The following is a 23671-nucleotide window of genomic DNA, read 5'->3' as shown; positions in this document are numbered from 1 at the left end:
CTTGAGCACTAGGTAGTGATATACAAATATTGCACATCCCGCATTTCGAAAAAAAAAGTTGGTTCCAAATCTAACCAGTCCCTTACAAAGCTTGAAAATCGGTTCGCAACTTTTCTATTGGCAGCCAACACAAGCCACATAGTGGACTCTTTGGATTGGATCTGTAGACAAAGCACAACTTCATGTGCCGAGAAGTCTTTCCTCAATATAGTCTACAGCTTATCGGTTTATCGGAAGCTCGTCAACGACGTCGACATAGCTACAATATCCACTGATGATAAGAAGAAGCGTCAGAACTCAAGCTATAAAGTAGTAGAAACAGCTATATTCTTTACATTGGCATTTGAATGCAAGTTCAGGGTCAACCTGACTCACATTCCCGGAAGTCTTTCGCCATCAGTCCATCGGTGCAGGAACTAGCCAGCAATCTAAAAATTGTGATTATTAGAAGGCGACATCTTGGGCGAGCAATCAACCGGTGACCTTGTGGACTTGCCAAAAGACTGAATCTGAAATTCTGAATAGACTGCCTCGACCACCCAGTAAATTAATTTTGAAGGAAAATATCGGGTACCCGGTCGATGCAATTTTTTTTTTTTTTAAAATGGAAAAGTGAGATCCGACCGATGATAAGCTCAAAGTGGTATCCCGCACAGTCCAGAGTCATTTATCCGGCCGAATTGTGGAGTCTTGAACCAAATCTCATTCAGTAGTACGAAGTCCATGGCGACATGGCACAAGTTGTTTTCCATCTCATTTCTATGGCGAGAGGATTGAAGGCTGAGGCAGGCTGAGGCAGGCGAGGCAGGCGAGGCAGACGAGGCAGGGCATTGTTGCATGAACAAACTATCAAGGGTTCCAAGGTCTCGATGAGTCTATTGTCAAGTGGGGGTTTGGTACAATGGAACAATTGACCAATCGATAACAATTTGATAGGAATCAAGGCGCTCAGAAGTCATCCACACCAAATGTAATAGCAAGGTTGCTGATTTACCTATCACGTCGATGACCTATGCAAGTATTGTTATACTATTATACTACTTTCTGCAATTCAATTAAGGCCGACTCCTACCTCAGTACTCGGAGACTGTATGTAGGTAGCAGGTACATGAACTGCACATGAACTGCACATGAACTGCACATACACACAAACATCAACATTCACGCCTTATCTCCTTTTCTCTTATCAAATCTTGCGGAAATGGTTTACATGTTGTCATCAAACATGACAATTATATTGATTAATCATTCATCTCCTCATGTGCAATATCGTCGTTCGTAGCATACCTAGCCCTAGTACCTAGCTTTGCACTCGAGCGCTTTCCTATCTCAAGTGTTGCAGTAGTAACCAGCCTTTCCAACGAAGCAACCCTACTACATCAAGGTAGTGAACATTCACGATTCATGTGCTTTCTTGTATACAATAATAGACACCTGCCCTTTGCTACCCCTCACCCACATCCCGAATATACTCTGTATGCTTAGGGAATTATTAATCTAGATCCCCTCATAACCCCAGCACATCAAGCCCATGCTGATCTCCCCCTTACCCGTCACACATCATATGATAACGGTTCACCCTCTGCGCCGTGCTACGAACTCCTGGTAACCACATCACACAATACAAACTCCCTGAACTCACCATGGTCGTGATTTGCATAGATGGGCATTGTTCGCCAAGTTTCATCATACTGGTACATGCACGTCCACTCCATTGATCATACACAATGCTGGAAAGAGTCTCTCCTGATTTCCACGGTTTGTATAAGGTTACCGGTAGAAGAGGAACTCAATTACACACCGCATGTGATTCTAAGCAACTGACGACGCTTTCGGCAATCGGTCCCGTACCATGCGAAAGAAGTTGCTTGGAATGCAAGTGGCTTGCGTATCACATCTGGGTTTGATGGCTGGAAACTTGTCGATCATCGATGCCAATCATTCGTTGCTTAAACATGTCAATTGAAAGGGAAGTTCCCTTGATCCAGCTCTCTTACCCCGCTTATCTGGAAGTACTGTAGTCACCTTCACAATACATAGAAAGCAAGCAACACAATCCCACCCAGCGAACTCGAAATCATAAATACGATATCAACAATCCATACCCAAACCCAAACCCAAACCCAAACCCAAACCCAAACACAGTACCAAATACCTACACACAAAATAGAAGGTTCCAGACCCCCTTCAAATCTTATCTCTAATCTCTCATCTCCTCCCATCCACACCACCTTCACACCTCCCCCCTCGTATCCCATCTTTCTCCTCACGTCAATTCCCCAATCGTCCATCGTCGCATCGGGAAACACTCGGAATGACACGTTATGGTGCATGCATCTATTAACCATGGTGTAGGGATGGCGCGAAGCTTATGCAAGCCCGCTCTGTCTAGTGCACGCCGCGCAAGTGTGTTGCTGCAGCCACTTTCACTTGATACGGGCTCTGGACGAGGAGTGTGGTTTTGGAATTGGGTGCGGATCTTCGGGAAATAGTAAGGGTGAATGTGAAGGTGAAGGTGAAGGCGCAATTGCAATCCATCAATTAGGAACACACGCAACGTCTAACTTGCCAATTCCCATCTTGATCGAGTACATAGGTTCACAAATTCCAATAACCGATTTTCAATATTGTTTTTGACAGCACCACTTATTTGATCATCTTTTTTAAAAATGCCAATGGCACTCTATCAAGCATCTCTGTGAAGTATCAGAAAAAAATCACATCTCCTCTATCAATGTCGTATCGCATCCCTACCTACTTCAAGTTTACTTGTTCAATTTCAACTTTCAAGGATACCTACTTCAATACATCCCCCTCGTCTTCTCCTCGTTTATATACAATGATGTACATGATACATCCCATCCGACATGGTTCATGAACAAATCTCGCATCGAGCAAATACCAGTACAATAGTCGACTCGATTAAGTACCGAATAAGCGAGCCAGGTACCTTGGATGTCACAACATACGGATGTACCGGTACCTTTCTCCCCGGGTTGCGAATGGGATGTTGGATAGTATAGATGCAGCCGAGATGTTGAGGAGCCGAATTTCGGAGATCGTTTTGATGTTTGGGAATGTGAGGTGATTATCGTAATCTCTTTTTTGCTGGGTGAAGTTGAGTGTTCGAGATTGCTCTGTTTGCTGGCAGCATCATCATCATCCCTATTCCTATTTACTATTCCGTAAACCACATGTGAATCACTTCAGTGTCTAGGAATATCGAGGCCATTGGATGTTCTCCAATAGATATTGATATAAATTGCAAATGCATCACACAGCACATCATACCATACCATACCATACCATACCATGCCCCATCTCCGACCCAAAACCCACCCACCCAATAAAGCTCCTACATCACATCACATCACATCACTACAGACCAAAGTAAGAAAGAAAGAAAGAAATCAAGCAAAACCCCTCACAGATACAAACCACAAACCACAAAACAAAAGCCTCACAGTATTCCCATATCCTACTACCTCCACACTTTATATAAACTACATAAATACATACATACTGCTCCGCATATACTTGAATATCTTCAATACCTAAAATACCTAAAATACCTACCTACATAAATACCAGTACATGCTTACCTACATATAATACCAACACACACACACAAGCCTATAAACAAATATACACACTTACTCACACACCCCAATCCATCCAATTGACTAATACCCCCATCCCATTCCCTCCCACGCCCCCACGCCCCCAGATTCCCCCACGCGTTAATATAAAAACCTATGGTCTGACTTCTTCGTTTAAAATTTAACATGTATCCAATATATAAATCCCGGTATGTGCTTACAGGGAGAGAGGAAATCATGCAGTGCGATGCAGTGTAACGCAATGTGACACCCGAAGCGAGGTATATGGATTTGTTCTTGTACTTGTGCTTGGTCTTGGCTTCGGGTATTAAAATGCTGCATGTACAGTACTTGTTTCAGTTGTATTTTGTACCAGGAAGAAAGGGTGATCTGATGTTGTTATGGTTATTGTTTTTGTAGGTAGACGAGCAGTGCCCATTGTATTCAACAAGAGGTAGACTCGACGGTTTGTAATAGCTTTCTCTCTTTCTCTTTTCTTCTTATTCAATTCTCATGCTAGATCCAAATATTTGTAGGTAGTTTCCTCAGGTAGGTGACCCAATTCCCTAAAATCCAACTCCCATAACTAGCCCTCTTATCCAAGCACTTTCTAACCCCTCCTCTCCCCAAAAGCGACCTCTTCCGGAATCCTGAAACTAACACAGAACATTCTCTTCTTCGGCGCCACATCTCTCACATCCCAAACCTTCGTCTCATACTTATCCCCCTGCTCAATCTTCATACCCAACTTACCACTTACTCTCTCACAAATTTCTATATTAGCCGCCTCGTTATCTTCATTCTTCGCCGCAAAACAATGGACATGTACCATTGGTAATTTTGTTTCCGTGTGTGGGGCAAACAGGTGTTGAGATTTGTGATAGAGGCCGTGGAAAGAGGGAAGGAAATCTATGGCACTGGCAGGGAGATTCATTACGAAGTGAGAGATGGTGTTAGGAATGGTGAGCATTTTGAGAGGTGGAGGTGGTTTAGTTGACGGAGGAGCACTGCGCGAGGGTCGTTTGGGAGCGATAGTAATGGTATTTTGGTTTGTGGCGGTGAGTTGGAGGAGTTCGTCGGCGGCTTGATGGATGAATTTGTGGCCGTCTTCGTTGAAGGGACGAACGAAATTCTCAACCTGAAAAGTTATCAGTTATACGAGCTTTTATAACTTTCAATACGATTGAAAAATGGAGTTCTAATCAGATTGAAGCGCCTTGTCATAGGCATTCTCATCAAAGTGATCCAACTTGTGGTTTATGTTGACCGTCGTGATATTGAAATCATCATGAGAAAAATGGGGCAAGATCTTCAGTAAGGGGGAGACATACCTTATTTCTAATAACCGCATCTTTCATAGCCTTATAACTATCCGGATTCAAATCATTTGCCCAGACAAAAACCCCTTTCTTTCCCGCTGGTAAGGCGAAAGGACCCACCCCCGCCATAACGTCACAAACCACATCCCCAGGCTCAAACAGATCTACTAATCGCTTGTGTTCCGTTTGCAATCTACTATTCCAATACACTTTTGAGTAATCGAATCTGAATGTACAATCTCCTTCGCGGATTTCAACATTCATGTTATCTTCACCGGCGAGCACTTCGTAAGAGAAAGTCCGGTACTCAGACACGGTTCCCACGTCATCAATTTTGTTGATGACCGTACGGATGGTGGGATTTTTGTCCATAAGAACTGCTGCAACGAGAGATTTATATGGGAGGTATTCATCATGAAGATTGAGATGGGCTAGTGCTATTAGAGTAGTTTCGACGATTGGAAAGAGGAGTCATACCAACATGCCCGACGATGGCGAAACCAACCGGAATTTCTCCTTGGGCATCTTCGGGAAGAATCGATTTCATTATATCGACTGTAAAGATTAATCCCTATAACTGCATACGGAGACTAGAATATAACATACTATAATTCCAATGATCATAACCCAACGTCAAATCGTATGGGATAACTCCCAACTCCTGTGCCTTCACAGCTTCGTGTAAAATCGGACTCCAAGTTGTAGGATCTGCCAAATAAAATCAGAATCTCATTCCACAGCCTCTAAGAAATTTGAGGCAATATACCATCATGTTTTACTTTAGGATTCAGAAGCAAACACTTTCCACCTTTCGCTGCGAATTCTGGATCTGGATCCGATCGTATAGGCGCAACTCTATCTTCCAGCAATATTTCTTTGCTTTTTGTCAATTGCGATCGACATTTCGATATAATTTTATTATTCATAAGTCTCGCTGCGGAAATTGGTATAGTTTTGGAGAAAAGAGCACGATCGAGTACTCCCGCTGCAGAGCGCACAACGGGTGGGCGAAATAATGACATTTGGCCGTTAGGTGTTACTGTAGATTTCTATATTAAATATTAGTAAAGCCAATTTCCGTACGGAATGCATGCATACCTCCATAACTTCATATCGTTTTGTCGTTTCTTGCGAAGGCTTTAATTTTGTGTGTAGACGATTCATAATTTCGCACAAGGCTGAAGCGAGAGTTTTTATATCGTAAGCTAGTGATAAGGCTGCGCGAGGCTACGACCGAATCAGGTGGTGATGTCATGAAAGGCTATATTCAGTAATGTTTCCCGACGTGTTGACTGCTGTTGTATAGCTCTATCAAGAATTGTATCTCAAAATGTCGACAGCGAAAAGGACAATAGATTCCTTCTTCAAACCACCGACGAAGAAACCCCGAGTATCAGAATTAGGAACAGCAGAAAAAGCGAAATCATCGGGAAAAGCATCGGTAAGTAGCACACAACACAACGGCTTCATTTCCGCCACTAATCATTGAAGGAACGTGAATTTACGCGTCACTCAACGTATCCATTTCCAATACCATGTCTTCCTTCATCCATATCTTCGGAGCTGTCTTCGTTTCCTTCTACGATTGGCAAAGAGATAAACGATCAGGCTGATCTTGATCTTCTTTACTTCGAGCCTTACATTCCCAAATACCTTGAACGTCAGGTGTTCCAATTTCTTCGTTCGGAATTGCCCTTTTATCGTGTGGAGTATGATATCACGCGAGGAGGTATATCGACGCATATCAGAACTCCAAGGTAGACCTTCCATTTTCTGAATGCAAGCCAATTGTTAAAACTCGAAAAGGTGGACCACGGTATTCGGTCTCGATGAAACATCCAAGTTCAATGACAATGGAGAACTTATTGATGCAAACAGCGGCAAGAGAATCGAGAAAGAGCGATATTACACCAAATATCCACCTCGGCCGATCCCCAAATGTTTAGACGATTTACGACTTTCCACTGAAATGGCGACGGGATGCAAGTTCAATTTCTGTCTTGTCAACTATTATGCATCTGGATCGGATTCGATCTCATATCAGTACGTCAATAGTAGACAGGTTTTGATGTCTTTCACACCCAATTCTGTGCTCTGACCTGAAAGCCCACTTTCCCTCTTCTCTAGATACTTCGTTTCTATTCTCTAAAGCAACCTCTGTCCTCACTTCCCTCCGAAATGCTTCTTTGATAGGACATACTGATTTCCCGACTTTCAACAGTAGTGACGATGAAAGATTTCTAGGCCCATTGCCGGCTATTGCAAGTTACTCGCTTGGAGCAAGAAGAGATTTCCTCATGAAACACAAACCTATCCCACCAAACGATAACGCTCCTCCTCCGCTAGAAACAAAACCTATCAAGCTGCCACTTGCAAGCGGAGATATGATATTGATGCGAGGTAGGACGCAGGCAAATTGGCTTCATGCTATTCCCAAGCGAACAGGGAAGAACGCTGATGATGGAGGAAGAATCAATATTACCTTTAGACGTGCTATGGTAAAGGGTGGGACGGAGAACTACTATAATTATAATGTCGGCACTGGACCTGTGTATAAATGGGATGACATCCTGAAGGAAATGAGAATATGGAAAGAATTATGATTGGATTGATTAGAAGTAAAGTTCACCCACCATCCGGATATATATAATCTCGCATTGTAATGGCATCTAATCTATCTTCCGAACCTCATCTGTGCGTTACCATAATTATATAACGCTTGCAAAAAAACTTGATATCCAACTCCATGATTATCTTGCACGTGAAAAATTTCAGCGAGGCGTAATTGCCATGGTGGATATCCGGACAGTTCGACCGTTGGTCCAAATAATATCAAAAGATTTGGCTCTCCCATGATGCTTTCCGTAATTTCGGCATCAATGAGTTCTTGGCTGATATCATTAGACTCAATTTTGCCTCGTTGGGACATCTCTGTTAGCGTTTTGGTCAAGTCAACCAATGAATCTCGGCCGTCTTCATTCGAAAGAAGTAGCACCGAAATGTGCTGTAAAGAGCCAGGAAGTGTATCAGTCGTCGACGTAGCTGATGAGGACTCCATGGATGGGACATGGGGAGCTCTCATAGACAACGCTGGATGATCTGGTCCAAAATATGAGGCCAGTTTTCTCACTACTGCTCGATGCGTTGCAGGTATATAACCTTTAAGAATTCCTATATTCCATCATTAGCACGCTCCCAATCATATCTTCATCTCCATACTACAATCACCTACCAGTCTTTTCATACACCGACAACATTGGAATTCCTACACACGCACACCATGCTGTGATCTCTGCTACCTCATCGACTAGAGCTTCCAATCCCGCTCCTCCTCTTGCACCGTTCTCCAGATTTAATATGACACTGACATGCTTGGGTAATCTCTCTAACCCCTTTACATCCTTCTGTATCAACCCTGGCGTCCGATGATGGTAAAATAAAATCGCAAATATGCGATCCTTTACCGCATGATATGCTTGCCTCAATCTAATATATAACGAAAATACTGCATGCACAACAGCATAGACTAATCCGTGCAGTTGGAAACGAAAGAAATTGCGAATGCCAAGATGAGAACGGGATTTTGAAGCTGACGATTTAGACTTCGACTTCGATTTGGATCTACTTTGGCTTTTGAATGATGAAGTTCGCGAGGGTAGATCGGAAGGGAGCAGTGGCTAAAATGCAGTTACAGCGTCAATGAGTGGACGAGTCAATTGAATGGGTACCTGCAGGTACACAACGACAGGGCGGCGAAATCAAAACTTACCTCGATAAGCTTTCGTCTTTCTTCTGCTGTTAATAGCGTGTGACCACCTTTTGCATCTTCGCGGTACGCTTCAAGAGCTTTCGATTTGTTAGTCATGTTGATAGTGACACAAGAAGTGTGAAGAACCCCAAGATGATGGATAGAAAGTTGGGGAGCAAAGTGTCCTAAAATATCTCTAGAACGTTTGAAGGGCTGGAATTCATTACGAGGCCACGATTTTTGAGGGTCCACACGTCTTCAAGGTTCAAGCGAGGCTGAGCGTTCCGCGCCTCCGACCTATGCTACTGATACATTGTTCCCACAAGTCAAAACGCACTTCACATACAAGCTTCATGAAATTTAAGTATGGCATCTCTTAATAGTGGTTCAGTGAGATCACTATATCCAAAAGGGCCAAGCTTTACCTTGGAAAACTTCTCAAGTAAAGATTTCATAGTGAGAGATTTTGTCGAAGAACTGTCCGAAAGTGCGATTCCGATAAACAGGCGCTCTGGACCAGCTCAACCTGCATTTGATGCCAAACCATTCATAAGGACATTTGAAAGTATTTATACTCACTTCCTCAATCATCAATACTCCCGAATGCTGATGAGAATTCAGGTGCCCTGCAACAGCTTGCGACACTTTCGGATGAGCTGGAGGAGAAGGAAACAGACCTCCTGACATCTGTTCGGCGGGCCGAGATACAGCATGATCAAACATTAGACACTTTAGGGCGCAAGCTGGATGAGTCAATTGATTCCTTTGAATCGCTCGATATAACACTAAATAACCCCAATGGCACGAATGGCGCAACCACAGATCGATATGGGCGACCGGAGGCAGGGGGGAACATTGCGGTCCAAATCGGAGAAAGACTCGAGGACTTAGACAAACAGAGACGGCGTGCGATAGATGCCAACTTCTTGATACAGTGCTGGATAGAAGTCAGCGAGAATGGGTCGCTCATATCTTTAGAGGATATGATCAGACGGCAAGGTGGAGGGGAGAACAAAGTTAGATCTGCTGTTATCGCGAGGCAGCTAATGCGCATGAGCCAAAGACTAGATCCAACATCTTGGGCTAATGGTTCGAAAAAAGCCAATGGAGTTACCAACGGCGCTGTTGGATACAAAGGCCATAATACTAGGGAAATCATAGAGAAATTCTCGGAAACTTTAGAAAAGGATCTTTTGAAACAGTTTGACAACAGTTATCGGCGCCAGAACTTTGATGATATGCTCGAGTGCGCAAAGGTCTTACACGATTTCAACGGTGGATCTAGTGTCATTGGTACATTTGTCAATCAGCATCAATTCTTCATCGACCGAAGTCAACTTATTGCAGAGGAGGTCACAACCGACAATGAGACATGGGAGATGTTGGCCGATCCCGACTCTGAGCCCCCAGGAGTTGAACCTAGCTTGCAATCTCTCATTGATGAGATCAGAGCTGTCATGCAAGAGGAATCTTTCATTATAAAGCGAGCATTTCCATTCTATGAAGTCGTTCTCATCAAATTTATTCAGCGCATATTCCAACAATCTATACAGCAGCGTCTAGAGATGGTGCTTGAAAAAGCCGATACTATTTCTTCTTTGGCCTTTCTGAGGTCTTTGCATGCCTCGAGGACTTATATTAATAGCTTAATCGAAGACCTTAAAGCACACGGTCTTACTGAGCACCCCGAACCTTGCACAGCTCAAACTGCACAAAGTCTAGATCAGCAATTAGACGAACTATTCGTTCCATATCTGGTTGGAAATTCGTATATTGATCGAGAGAGGAAGAGTCTGGAGGAGCTCTTCTCATCATTGCTCTTTAAGTTTACTATCTATCACTCGCGGCGAAAGAAGGTTCCAACAGGTTTCATGGCTTCTTTGGCCCAACAGGGAAGTCAGCTGTTATCTTCGGCAAAGGATGCATACATTGATCGTCTCGACTCGTCTGAACTCACCCCCACTCAAAAGGCTATGATGTTACGTGTTGCTGGCCTTCGAGACCTTGATAACAATAAGAATGAGATCGAAGTCACAGATGAAGATGGTGTGATAAGTGTCGCAAATGCCAAACGTATGCTTAAATGGCTTGCAGAAGGTGTGCGACGAGCGTTGGAGATGGGAAGTGGAAGCGACACACCTAAAGATGTCTCAGCCCTTCTGAACCTCCTGCTTAGCAGCATGGGTGAGGTTTATATCGAGACAGCACTTGAGGCTGCTGCCGAACGTGCCGCCGCCCAAGAGAACATCAAAACTGAGCCTGATTTGGCCTACCTTCCTTCAGTGCGACCGGCAGTCATCATTACAAATGTGATGTCGCGGTTCATTAACACGGTACTCATACGCCTTGCAGAAACAAATACCACTGTTCGACGGGGAATGGAATCGCAGACCAAAGCGAGTGTGGAGAGAATCGAAAAAAAGGCTAACGACATCATGCGTAGTACCATTACTGTGGTACTGAACTGGATCACAAGGCTGTTGGCAGGCCAGAAAAAAACGGACTTTCGGCCCAAGGATAGTGATCTTGGTTCAATTGAGACCTTACAAACTGCGACCTGTCTTGCTATCTGTAATTTTCTCCAGCGTGTGGCTAAGAATGCCGCACAAGCTGTTGATGGGCAGAATCTCGAGGTATTTAGTTGTGAACTGGCGATCAGCATTCGGGACATGCTGTTTGAACACTTCAAAAAGTTCCAAGTGAATGCTACTGGTGGTTTGATGGTTACGAAAGATATGTCAAGTTATGTGTCCGCGCTGAAAGACTGGCCATTAACAAAGGATATCACGAGTGAAGTGGAAATCCTTAGCGACATTGGCAACTTGTTCATCGTTGGAGCAGAAGCTCTCAAAGAAAAGTCGAGAGCTGTACTTGCGAGTGGGGCCAGCAAAAAGTTGCAGAAAGCAGACTTCAAAGCTTTTGTATTGAAGCGAGATGATTCGGGAAGCGTAGGAGTTCAAAGTGTGCTTGCAGGATTATGATACCAAAAGTCGAAACGGATGTCAATTGGAAAGTAGGCGTTCGGGTGTAACCGGGAAAACAAGGGTGAACAACAGTCATCTTATATGAGGCCTACTTCGCCATTCCATTATCTATAAAGTTGTACAATATTACGAGACAGATACGTTTGCCGTACATGATCTGCTCAAATATAGAGTTGAGAGATTCTTCGTAATCCTATGAGATCCATAAAAGGACCCTTCTACGTGACCTTTCTTGGCCCATTATATCCATCAAATCCCGCCATATTACGCCGTGGCAATGCCTAAACTCCATTGTAATCCTTTAATATTGTACAGGCGGTCTCCGCCATTGACTCATGGCAAATTGAACCCAAAGCCAGCCATACAACTCTTGTATTTTTCCACCATACTTGCGCAGGCTTCTTGGGGATCCTTGGCCGTGCTAAATAGCATACATTCGTCTCGAGCAGCTTTCTCATCTTTACATACGCAGCACGGCTTTTCCAGAAACTACTTAGCTAATGTTCTAAATTGCCAATCATGGAAAGAAAATGGGTCCGTACCTTGGGCTTTGCAGAAGCCTCTCCAGTTGGTTTAAGATCTACGCCCACGTTTGCGCTGGTGGCCGATGTAGCTAGTTTCAAAATCAATAACCTACTCACTCGAAATGGATGGGGCAAGGAACTCTGAAGTAGAGAAAGAGACATACGCATGTTGATTGCAGATGTTGACATGTTCATATGTCGAATATCGTCTTTTAGAAGGCTTTGTAAATAGTACATGTACACTTGGTTGAAATTTTGCCTCTCAATTTGCTGTGTTCGTGGAGTGACTGTATATGGATTTATATAATTGAATTTGTATTTGTAAGAAAGCTCCAAAACTCCATTCCCATAACATCACGACATTATCCCGGACCGAGCGGCCGTCTGCGGCCGGTATGTCGGTAAAAAGTCTCCCCGATCCGTCAATTGACCAAATCGAGATTAGCCTATCTTAACCCTGAGCATTTGAAGACCTGCAGCTGCAACCCCCACCACCTAAAAACATTCCCGCATCCATCAATTTCTACAATCTGCAATTAGATCTCTTACTTGCAAATTTTTGTTTTTTTTCTTATCTCTTTCGAAACGTGTTATACTTGCGCAACGTTAAGACCTAGGATGGCTACCGCAACAAAAATCTTCTCGTTGGAAGGAAAGGGATTGAAATTAGATTCCGCTGCCGATGTCGAACCGCATATCAAGACACTGAGGGAGATGAAAGATGTAGAGGAAGTGAGATTTTTGGGAAACACCTTGGGCGTTGAGGCCTGTAGGGTGATTGGGGAGGTTTTGGAAGAGAAGACAAGTTTGAAGGTATGTCCAGTCTTCCTCCATCAATTTCTGTCTTATTCCCCCCAAGCGGCATTTTAGATGCCTAGAACGAAAAGACAAATATAGTTGCTAACCTCTACAATAAGATTGCAAACCTGGCGGATATATTTACTGGACGTTTGCTTAACGAAATTCCACAAGCTCTTTCATCTCTCCTTACTGCCCTGCTCAAGCTCCCAAATTTGCATACAGTCAATTTGAATGATAATGCCTTTGGACTCAACACTCAAGCTCCACTCGTCGCATTCCTTTCTTCGCACACTCCACTTCAACACCTCATCCTCAATAATAACGGACTAGGACCTCATGCTGGTATTCTGATTGCAGATGCACTTAGCGCATTATACGCAAAGAAAGTCGAGGCACGTGCGGCAGGAAAACAAGTTCCGGATTTGGAAACTGTCATTTGCGGACGCAATAGATTGGAGAATGGAAGTATGACGGCTTGGGCAAAGGCATATAGCTTGCATACCGGTGTAAAGGAAGTCAAGATGGTACAGAATGGCATTCGACAAGAGGGAATTAGTCACTTGTTGAGTGAAGGTTTGAAATATGCGAAGGACATTGAAATTCTCGATCTACAAGACAATACTTTTACAATTACGGGCTCAAAGGCCTTGGCTAGAGTTGTCGGAGGATGGGCCAATATCCAAGAGTTAGGTGTCGGAGATTCCTTGTTGGGTGGGAAGGGAAGTGTTCTTTTTGCAGAGGCTTTGAAAAAGGGCAGAAACACCAAATTGGAGATTTTGAGGTTACAGTTCAACGATATTGGAGTCAAGGGTCTAACAGTCTTTACCGCCGCTGCGAAGGAAGCTCTACCAAATTTGAAGAAGATTGAATTGAATGGAAACAAATTTGACGAGGATCATGATTGCATTGTGGAATTGAAGGAGCTGTTGGAGGAAAGAAAGGAAAAGTTAGCGGGTGAGATAATCATTGAGGATGATTGGGGTCTTGACGAATTGGAGGATTTGGAAGGAGAAAGCGATGAAGAGAGTGATGAGGAAGAAGAAGAACAAGAGGAGCAAAGAGAAAAATTGATCCACGACGCAGAGGAAGCTCAAGAAGGAGAACCTGTTGCACAAAGAGAGGACAAGGATGTCGATGACCTCGCAAAGGTTCTCGGCAAGAACCTCCAAGTCTGAAAATGGTATTACGATTATGAATGATGGATTTTGGATGATTTTGGCGGAAATGAAATTCAGGGTTGGCATGGCCAAGGAATGGTTTGGTTGGATGGGTAGAACACGCTGAGGGAAAGGAAAGGGAGACATCGGGCGGAGCTCTTTGTGCATACCCCCAACTCATGTCACTGAAGTAGAACCTTCGGTTTTCTGTTTCATGCACATATGCATGGCATGGTATAATTGCTTCTTTCTTGACGAAAGTTGGCGTTGCAAGCATTCCCGTAGATAGATACTTTTAGACAGGTAAAGAATTGCCATTTCTTTGCCATCCAAATAAATATTATTCGTTGCTGATTCAACTTCATCCGAGTTGTATTATGATAAGAAGCTTGTATCCCAACAGACTTTCAATGCCTCAGAGCTCACCCAATAACATTTGTACCAAGATTATTGAGGCTCTTCTACATCATCTCCAATTCGCCTGTATGTATGTCATGTCTGCCATCAAGCTCCGAACTCGGTAACCAATCAAGTTGAAAATATCCGATTCGTTACCGAATTGACCTTTTCAGCCCAGTCCAGTCATCAATTTTTAAGCCTCCATCTAGATCTCTTGATTATATATCAAAATTCCAAGAAAACATCCAGGATCTGACTATTCAATTTATCTGGAAGATGAACAGGTCGAAAACTCTAGGTGATATATAATACAGATTCCATATTTATGTGACGAGTAAATAGGTAGGCAAATTCTAAGTTTAGGAGGTACCTCGGCCTTTACTCGCAAAGTGGGCGAGTTGACTTTTTTTTTCCTTTATTGTTATATGTATGACTCTTCACTCTGAACCTGTCAGATTATTTTTTGGCTTTTTTACCTTTTCGTTTTGGATATTTCGATTAGAGAGATGGATCCTTCGGGTGCAGGAACATGCGCGCAGATTGCTAGGCAAGATGCTAATCGAAAGATTGATGATGGGAATACGATACCAGCTTCTCATGAATCAGGTGGCACGAAGACCTTTGATCAGGTGGATATAGAGATAGCGAAGCAAAACACTGGATGGAGGAAGATTGTGAGGAATTTCACTCCCTCGTAAGTTATTTTCTTCTATGTTATCGGTATCTGAGGGCAGACTCTCAGAGTTGGGATTTTTGCCACCTTCTTTTTCCACCTTTTCACGTTCTAACATACCATTTCTAGATGGTTCTCCGTAACAATGGGCACGGGGATCGTATCTATCCTGCTTCATAATCTCCCATATAATGGCGCTTGGTTGAAATATATCTCTATCGTCATATTTGTACTCAATATTGTCCTTTTTTGTACGTTTCTTGGTATTTCGCTCGTGAGATATATATTATATCCGCAAATATGGAGCGCCATGATACGACATCCTGCACAATCACTTTTTCTGGGAACTTTCCCGATGGGACTGGCAACGATCATTAATATGATTGTTTTTGTGTGTGTACCGGCTTGGGGAGGATGGGTGGTTTATTTGGTGGGTTTTGTTTACTTTTCACAGTTTGGAAGAATTTGGGAGGCGTAAATGAGGACTAACTATGTGCCTAGGCTTGGACTTTGTGGTGGATAGATGCGGTTGTTTCTGTGGCGACTTGTTTCTATCTTCCTTTCGTAATGTATGTTTCCCCTTTCATTTGAATTCTGTGGATTATTTGACTAATCTCTCTCATAGCATGTCTCTTCATAAAGTTGAACTCTCAACTATGACGGCCGCTTGGCTTCTTCCGATTGTTGCTCCTATCGTTGCAGCTGCTTCAGGGGGCATTGTCGCTTCCGTCCGTAAGTCTATTTCTATCTTCTCAACCCCACATTCCTCCATATCTAGATACATCTGTTCGGATTTTGCAATCTCGACACTTTTCATCTAAATCTGGAGTGCAAAATCTTCTCCAACTTCCATCACCCAATAAATGAACAAACAAAAACTTACACCTCCCAGTCCCCAATCCCCAACACGCCCTCTATACCGTCCTAATCTCCTACATCCTCTTCGGAACCGGTTTCCCCCTCGCCATGACAATCCTCGTAATCTACTTCCAACGTCTCACCGTCTACAAAATCCCACCGCGAGAAGTAATCGTTTCTGTTTTTCTCCCCCTCGGTCCCCTCGGCCAAGGCGGTTTCGCACTCATGCAGCTAGGAAAAGTTTCCTTAACCCTCTTCCCCCAAACCAATACTCTCCCCGCTATCCCGGCCCCAGGCCCGGGTCCCATCTTCTACACTCTCGGATTCCTCCTCGCGCTTATTATGTGGGGGTTCGGTCTCCTTTGGTTATTCTTCGCGCTGGCGAGTATTTCCCGATCGCGATTTCCGTTTAATATGGGATGGTGGGGATTTACTTTCCCGTTAGGAGTCTTCACTACATCGACAGTGATGATCGGAGCAGAGCTTCCTTCAAGATTTTTCAGAGTGTTAGGAACGGTGTTTAGTATCTTAGTTACGGCATTGTGGGTAATGGTTGCGGTAGGAACGGTTAAGAAGGCGTTTTGGGGAGGCCTGATTTTCGCGCCTTGTTTGAAGGATGTGGAGGGGGCGGAGAGGGAAGCGAGGATACATTTTGAAGGGAGGGGGAAGGGGGGGAACAAGGGAGATAAGGAGAGTGGGGATGAGAATGGGAATGGGGTTGTACAGAGGAGAGTGGGGATTCCGAGCCCGGTTTAGGGGTAGCGAGGATAGGCTTTTAGGCTTTTGCATACGGTTTTTTTTCTTCGGGCCTTTTTGCATTAGATGGACTGGAATAAAGCTCACGCTTTTTGTATCACTATTTTCTACTTTTCGTATCATATAGATAGATGAATATAGTGCCTAGAGAACCAAATAATAATGTACGATTATGAGATACTAATAGCTATACACTCACTCTACTTATTTGCAAATATCTTTAGACTTCAAGAAGGGAAAATCAATATGAATAGCAAATCAAGTCCGACTTCCAGAATTCAAGTCGAGTATCTAGATATATAGAGATACCTACGTAGTAGACTTTGAATCTCAACAAATATTCCGTAACTCTTAGCCCTGAAACGCCAATTCAGATTGATATAATATCGAGTACCTAGCTCGTGACTTTTCAGTTTCACGAGAGGTATAATATGATATTATAGTAATGTAGTATTCGTATAGCGCAGCTGTATACTGACTGTGTACTATACTAAAGCATCTATGTTTTCATCTTTATGCGGGTATCGATTCTCAAATGAATAAATAGATGGATGGATGAATGGATGTATACATACATACATACATACATACATACATACCATCATCCCGATCCATCCACATCACCTGTGATCTTCAGATTGGAGTTGGGAAGTAAATTCCGCACAATTTATTATACATGTATACAGTCATACTCACACCCCAAAACACCTTTTAATATACTATAATATACTAATTTCCAAAAAGCACAACTCTCGAAAGCAAGAAGAAAGACCAGATATAGAAAAGACACCAAAGAAGAAACGAACAAGCGAATCAAAAGGAAGTCAAACAATCGAACAAAAGAGAAAATATAGGATTTTCTATCCCCTCATTTTACTTCACATCCTATCATGTCCTATATTATCCCATTCCCCATATCATTCCTTCACGAATTGATAATACTACACCTTACCTGTATCTCTACATCTCTATCGATATTTATAAGTACTTAGTTGTAGTTATTGTACTACATGTATGATATGATATGATACATCTTTCTCACTTTCTGTACTTCAACACCTCGTGTCAAAGACCACAAATACAACTACAACCACATTCACAACTTCATGTATCCCTATCACTAATCTATCACCAATCTATTCTCAATCTAACCCTAACATACTTATAATATCAATCCATCAATCCATCTACCTACCTACCTACCCATCCAATCGCGCATCAATCCTACTCAAATAATCTAAAGCTCTAAACCACAGATCTCCACTTCATATTCTCAAGTCTCTGTTCCCATCTGTCCATCTCACCATCCATCTCACCATCCATACCTCCTTCCATACCTCCTTACATACCTCCTTCCATACCTCCTTCCCCCTTCCTCCTTCCTCCTTCCCCCTTCCCTCCCTCTCCCCCACCCAAACCAACCAACCAACCAACCAAAAAACAAACAAACAAACAAGTAGACAAAACAACCAATTATTCAAAAGTATCAAAGACTCAAAGCCGCCCCAAAAGATCCACCAAATATCCACATTACAACGAGACCTTTCCCACAAACATACAAAACATACAAACAATACACAAGAGCACAATGAGTCACACTCCACTACACTAAACTACAATAACTTCCCACCCAAAAGCTATCTATATATATATACACACGATAAATCTTCACATTCACACAACAAGACGATGAAAGTCCATTCAAGCACCACGATCGTAGTAACAAGAACCCCTTTCATAAATGAAATTCGGGCTAGCTGACAAAATGCTCAAAAATCTGCAAAATAGTAATAGATAAACCAAGTATGCATCTCCGATTTTATTCACACATCCCCGTTCTTATTATCTACTTCACTATGCTGGACATTTTCTCTTCTTTGCTCCATTCCGTTCCATCTCTATCTTCCAAACTTGAACGTATCCACCCAGGGAGATAGCTTCTAAGTTCTTATATATACATTTCAGCTTATTTGTTCATAGTGCAGTCAGAAGAAATATTCAACTGGAGCAATTCGTGGTATTGTAGAAGTATTGATGTGCCTCTAGCATTCCATCGCTAGAACGCGAAATCGTATGCTTCTGGGCATGGATGGTAGGAACTGGACTGTGAACAGTTGTTTTGCTGCTTCTAGGACTCGTATACTCGCAGCCGTGGCAGAGAGAAGACTGAAGTGGTGGGTGTAGATATTTGAAAGTGAAAAGAACAATGAAGGGGTGAAAAGGGGCTGGAGAACAAGGAGATGAGTGAGAAGTAAGAGAAAAAGCGGCAAAAGACGTGTAGAGAAATGACGAGGAGGGGATTGAGATGAACAGAAGTGAGGGATGAAATGAAAGTACACTTCGTTCAAACCACAATCGAAAGCGAATACTTCATTACCATTGATTACCTAACCACCCTGTGAAGTTTCTCAATATCATATCGTCGATGCAACTATGAGAACAAGGCTTGGAGATTAATCTTCTACCTTGGTATGGCTGACAAACAACCTCGTGTATGTATTGTAACTAAATTTCCGAGCCAAGTTCGATATTCGGAAATGATCAAATATTTTCCGTATCCAATAACACGTTCATTGGCAAAATTCAGCATGCAATTCACGAAATTCAAGGAATCCATTCGTGCATATCACTCGGGTGAACTTGCAAATGTGAAGAAGTCTGAAACAGTTTTCGAACATCATTCCAGTCCTTTGGTGTACGTTACTTTCGGACACGTACCGAGTGCTTGTGGTTGACCCAATGTCATTTGACGATTAGATATTGTCTCGCTTCGAGACTTGTCTAACATTGATAGGACCAACTGCTGTGATCTAGATTTAATGTCCGCGGCGTTGAAGAAATCATAAACACGTGTAATTTAACTTCTACTCCAATCGGAGCAATAATGACAACTTTGTCAGCGCACAGTTGTACAAATCGATCTCCATAATGTATTGGGAGTATTATTTTGAAGCTACCGTCAAGCTCGACTTCGATCGACAAAGGGGTGACGTTAGGATGATGCGGGTTACTAGTCTCGACCATCAAGGGACCAGGTTAAATGGACAAAGATACCAGAGAACTCAAGATTGTTTGCAGCATTCACGTACTAAGGGATAAGAGATATGGAAAGACTGGTCTGGGCCCTCCTCCTCAATCGTGAAGATGTGACATCAACTCCTATTTTATTTATTTATCAAACTTTCGGACGGTACGAAAAGCGCAGATAAATTAGAGATTAAGCGCCAGGTACCCGGAACGAACTCAATAGCTCTGTATGATTCATGAGACATAACCACAGCGCGTATTACGATATCCGATATGTCTCGTCTTAGCCGCCGAATGGAAAGGGAAAACGAGGCATCTTGAATGATGATTGGCTCTCGGCGGAACCGGAGCCATTGGAAATTGATCTGCACTAGTCTTTTCAAAAAAAACCCCCCCCCAGGTGCTATTGAAAGTAAGAAATGAATAGTACGTTTCCAGATAGTACATAATTCTGCGAACGAGTGGTGGTGGTGAACTTGCATCTACTGGACGCTTGAACGCTGACACGACATTGTGCGGTGATGAGGGGAGACTACCGGCAGAGGCGTGGAGACGGCAGGGAAGACATTGCATGGAAGCGCTAGAAGATTAATAATAAGGGAATTAAAAATATGTGCACTCCCGTAGGCCGTACCGTTACTGTACGAGAGGAGTGGGATTTGACATTCGGGGTTTTCCTCCGAGGATACCTCACCTGAACAACAAAGAAACGTTGTATTCTCCGTATCACGAAAAAAATCAATAATATTGCGAAATCGTACACGCACAGATAGACGGATGTACGAAGAACAGAAATGATCGGATCTTCAACCATCGGAATTCGGACATGACATTCAATGAAGAATGCGGTGGGTAGTAGTATAGCATTGTAGTCGTAATGTAAAGTAGTGCGAGATCCAGATTGGTAGATGATATGTTATCGAACTTTCACTAAGCGGGACCGTGAAGATGTTTTGGTTAGAGATGGGCAAACGAAACCGAGGACGATGATATCCAGGAAGCTGTTAATCTGGTTGATGTAACATTAATCTGTATGGGTTATGACTTTCATTTCCTTCAACCAAAATTTCAACATTTCTTCATCTCAACCAGGACTGAATGCATGTGAGATGGCAAATAGGCTAAATGTTAAAGCATGACAATGTCACACACAGAATGCCATTGACAGCGGGGGAACTTGCTGATGTGATGATGATATATGGGATGGGGATGGAGGATGAGGAATGTTAAGGAGGACCCCCGTATATCAATGGGAGATGGATGTCGATGCGAACCTAATGGGGGATGTTGATGCCAACTTAATGGGGGATGGGGGGATGTCTGCTCGTAATGATTACTAACGGCAAGGTAAGCAAGAGCGAGAGGAGTGAGGCGATTTCAGGCGAGATTTGAGGCAAGACATGTGAGCAAGGATGCGAGACCAACAGAACGGCGGTCACAACTTCCGAAAGAAGAAGGAGTCACAACCTTTCGGCCTGATAGTGGCTTCACACGTGCAGATGGAAGATGACAAATAAAAAATATAAAAAATCACCAGGAAGAATGATTGGGAAGGGTTAAGATGTCGAAAGTCACAAAAAGGCTTTAAAGAGGAAGAGTGAAAGCGGTTCTCCACCAGTTAGAAAACAGTATGAAGCTGGATTATTTGATTGATTGATATTTTTAACTTGGTCTGGACTTTTTCGATAGACGAAAAAAACAGTCTCATGTATGGATGGCATGTATGGCATTTATGGCATGATTTTTGGTAGATGGAGAACTTTGCTTGCCCACATCGCATTGGGCAGTAACTCGAAACGACCACGGAACCTCCCTCTCTCCGCGGGATACGGGATACATTATCGATTTATCATACGGCGTAGGGTAGGGTAGGGTAGGGTAGGGTAGGGTAGGTACTGGAGTAGCATTGTGATGTGAATTACAAAGTACTGAATCTGTTGACATGAAGACACACAGAGTAGATGCCAGCACTGCATAGCATAACACTTCCCTCCATGTTGATGTGATGGTGAGACAATCTCCTTCTTACCAAGTTATCAAAGTTAGCATATCTCGTTCCTTGATACCCAACCTTTCCACCCCTCCAACCCTCCAACCCTCCAACCCTCCAACCCTCCCACGGGGATTTCACCCGTTTCGATCTTCAGGGCTCACACGGTTGTCTACATTCCGAAGCACCGAACGTCCACACCGACCGAAGATTGCAGAAGAATCCGACCCTTTTGCTTTTTGGGTGGGTTTCATGCTTCAATATTGCAAGGCTTTGATGACAGACAGACATACTCACACACATTTACCACACCCCCTTCTCTCGTAATACATACGTACCGGACATACTCCACCTACACCGACTTTTCTTGATCCTGATTCGTCATCATACGGTTTATGGAACCAAGAGGCAATCGAGGAAGGGTTTCTTTGATGGAACGGAAACTGGAAAGTAAGATGGGGAAACGAGTGAGATTATTGGCAATGTTCCATCCGCGTTCCAATTGAAGGTCGAATGAATGTACGGTGCCTGGCCCAGCGTCCCTGATCTTTTGGATGAACCATCACCATGTCATGGACTCATGGTAGTTGAGCCATCGATGAGCAGCCGTTGACGGGTTGACCAGCCATCTCTTTTGTTGATGTCGAAACCATTTTCCATTAGATACCAATAAAGTTTTGATTAAAGCACCTAAGAGTCCTAGAGAGAGAGAGACGGACGTTTACAGCCGCAGTAGACTTATTATTACAAGCACATATCGTACAGGTCAGCTCGAAAGATGATGAGAAGAATATCACGAGTCAAGAGTGAAGATCATTTATTCCCGTTTTTCCCCTCTCTCTGGACCTTCACTGAGTCTATCGCACCCCCACTAATTACGAACTTTTTTTTCCTCTTCTTTCTTTCCTTTCTTTCCAATATCAACCGTCGTGAGTATTATTATTCTTCCGACAGTACCGAGTACTCTGTACAGTAGTAATATTAATAAGTGCTAATAAAGTCCTAGGGAGTAGGTAGTAGGTACTAGGTAGGTACAGATTGCTGTACCCAATACCCAATACCCAATACCCAATCTAACCCCAAAAAGAACCAACCAATTTATTGCTTTGGATTCCTCTCTTCCACGCACCAATGGAAACTAGGATATCAACGGCTCGTCCCTTTGCTCTTGCCTTTGCTCTTGCCTTTGCTCTTGCCTTTGCTCTTGCCTTTGCTCTTGCCTTTGCCTCTTGCCTTTTGCCCTTTGCCTTTTGCCCTTTACCCATGTATTATCCATTTATTATCCATTTACAATATTCATATAAACCAATGAGAGAATTACGAGCTAGATTACTTAGAGCTATGAGGCTATCGCTCCAGGTCACGAATCAATTGAATGAATTCTCCACACCGGTGTGTACAGTTTATACTTCGGGTGAAGGTTGAATCGTGATTGTCAAGGTTGCCGGCCGGGTTGATGAAATTCCCATTCCAGGGCAAAAGAAAAGAGAAGAAGAGAAAAGAAAATATCACAAGTACAATCGCTGTTTTCACCTACACAGTAGCTATACGACAACGGACCTTAGACCTTGACCTTGGCTTTAGACCTCACACTCTTCTCTTACCTCTCTACCTTGCAGCCTTGATGTTGGTTTGGAAAGTATTACCTGAGCAATATAATCCAATCCAATCCCAATCCAATCAAATCCAGTCAAATTCACCCCAATAAAACCGAAATAAAGTAAAACTTGACAAAAAAGAAAAATCCTAGAATATCCCAGAAAATCCCCATTCGCGCTATCCCCAATCCAATTTAGTTCCATTTCTAGCCCAACCCACTAAAGTTACTCATATCTC

The 23671-nt window shown here is 43.1% G+C and overlaps 7 protein-coding genes across 7 annotated transcripts; 4 read left to right on the top strand and 3 right to left on the bottom strand.

Annotated features, from left to right (window-relative positions):
- Positions 1–4209: 4209 nt before the first annotated feature.
- On the bottom strand, positions 4210–6082 carry EAF01_008377 (uncharacterized protein; the record flags this gene model as incomplete). The annotated part of the gene is made up of 6 exons (XM_038916633.1): positions 4210–4737; positions 4931–5349; positions 5396–5473; positions 5525–5626; positions 5685–5967; positions 6017–6082. 6 exons carry the CDS (start codon positions 6080–6082, stop codon positions 4210–4212), a joined length of 1476 nt encoding a protein of 491 aa, XP_038767995.1.
- Positions 6083–6248: 166 nt separating this feature from the next.
- On the top strand, positions 6249–7521 carry EAF01_008376 (uncharacterized protein; the record flags this gene model as incomplete). Its single annotated transcript, XM_038916632.1, has 4 exons — positions 6249–6359; positions 6410–6675; positions 6725–6961; positions 7140–7521. 4 exons carry the CDS (start codon positions 6249–6251, stop codon positions 7519–7521), a joined length of 996 nt encoding a protein of 331 aa, XP_038767994.1.
- Positions 7522–7592: 71 nt separating this feature from the next.
- EAF01_008375 (uncharacterized protein) lies at positions 7593–8783 on the bottom strand (the record flags this gene model as incomplete). Its single annotated transcript, XM_038916631.1, has 3 exons — positions 7593–8089; positions 8151–8595; positions 8688–8783. 3 exons carry the CDS (start codon positions 8781–8783, stop codon positions 7593–7595), a joined length of 1038 nt encoding a protein of 345 aa, XP_038767993.1.
- A 249-nt stretch (positions 8784–9032) lies between these two features.
- Positions 9033–11647, top strand: EAF01_008374 (uncharacterized protein; the record flags this gene model as incomplete). The annotated part of the gene is made up of 2 exons (XM_038916630.1): positions 9033–9231; positions 9288–11647. The coding sequence occupies 2 exons, from the start codon at positions 9033–9035 to the stop codon at positions 11645–11647; spliced, it is 2559 nt and encodes an 852-aa protein (XP_038767992.1).
- Positions 11648–11983: 336 nt separating this feature from the next.
- On the bottom strand, positions 11984–12342 carry EAF01_008373 (uncharacterized protein; the record flags this gene model as incomplete). Its single annotated transcript, XM_038916629.1, has 3 exons — positions 11984–12127; positions 12193–12263; positions 12339–12342. 3 exons carry the CDS (start codon positions 12340–12342, stop codon positions 11984–11986), a joined length of 219 nt encoding a protein of 72 aa, XP_038767991.1.
- Positions 12343–12792: 450 nt separating this feature from the next.
- On the top strand, positions 12793–14150 carry EAF01_008372 (uncharacterized protein; the record flags this gene model as incomplete). The annotated part of the gene is made up of 2 exons (XM_038916628.1): positions 12793–12987; positions 13092–14150. 2 exons carry the CDS (start codon positions 12793–12795, stop codon positions 14148–14150), a joined length of 1254 nt encoding a protein of 417 aa, XP_038767990.1.
- A 728-nt stretch (positions 14151–14878) lies between these two features.
- Positions 14879–16818, top strand: EAF01_008371 (uncharacterized protein; the record flags this gene model as incomplete). The annotated part of the gene is made up of 5 exons (XM_038916627.1): positions 14879–15225; positions 15334–15634; positions 15706–15773; positions 15830–15936; positions 16097–16818. Exons 1-5 carry the CDS (start codon positions 15038–15040, stop codon positions 16816–16818), a joined length of 1386 nt encoding a protein of 461 aa, XP_038767989.1. The 5' UTR covers positions 14879–15037.
- Between the last annotated feature and the right edge of the window lie 6853 nt (positions 16819–23671).

This window comes from Botrytis porri, assembly GCF_014898465.1.
Source record: "Botrytis porri strain MUCL 3234 chromosome Unknown BPOR_011, whole genome shotgun sequence".
Lineage (NCBI taxonomy): Eukaryota > Fungi > Ascomycota > Leotiomycetes > Helotiales > Sclerotiniaceae > Botrytis > Botrytis porri.
The sequence above is the reverse complement of the archived record's forward strand: the minus strand, read 5'-3'. Positions and strand labels throughout refer to the sequence as shown.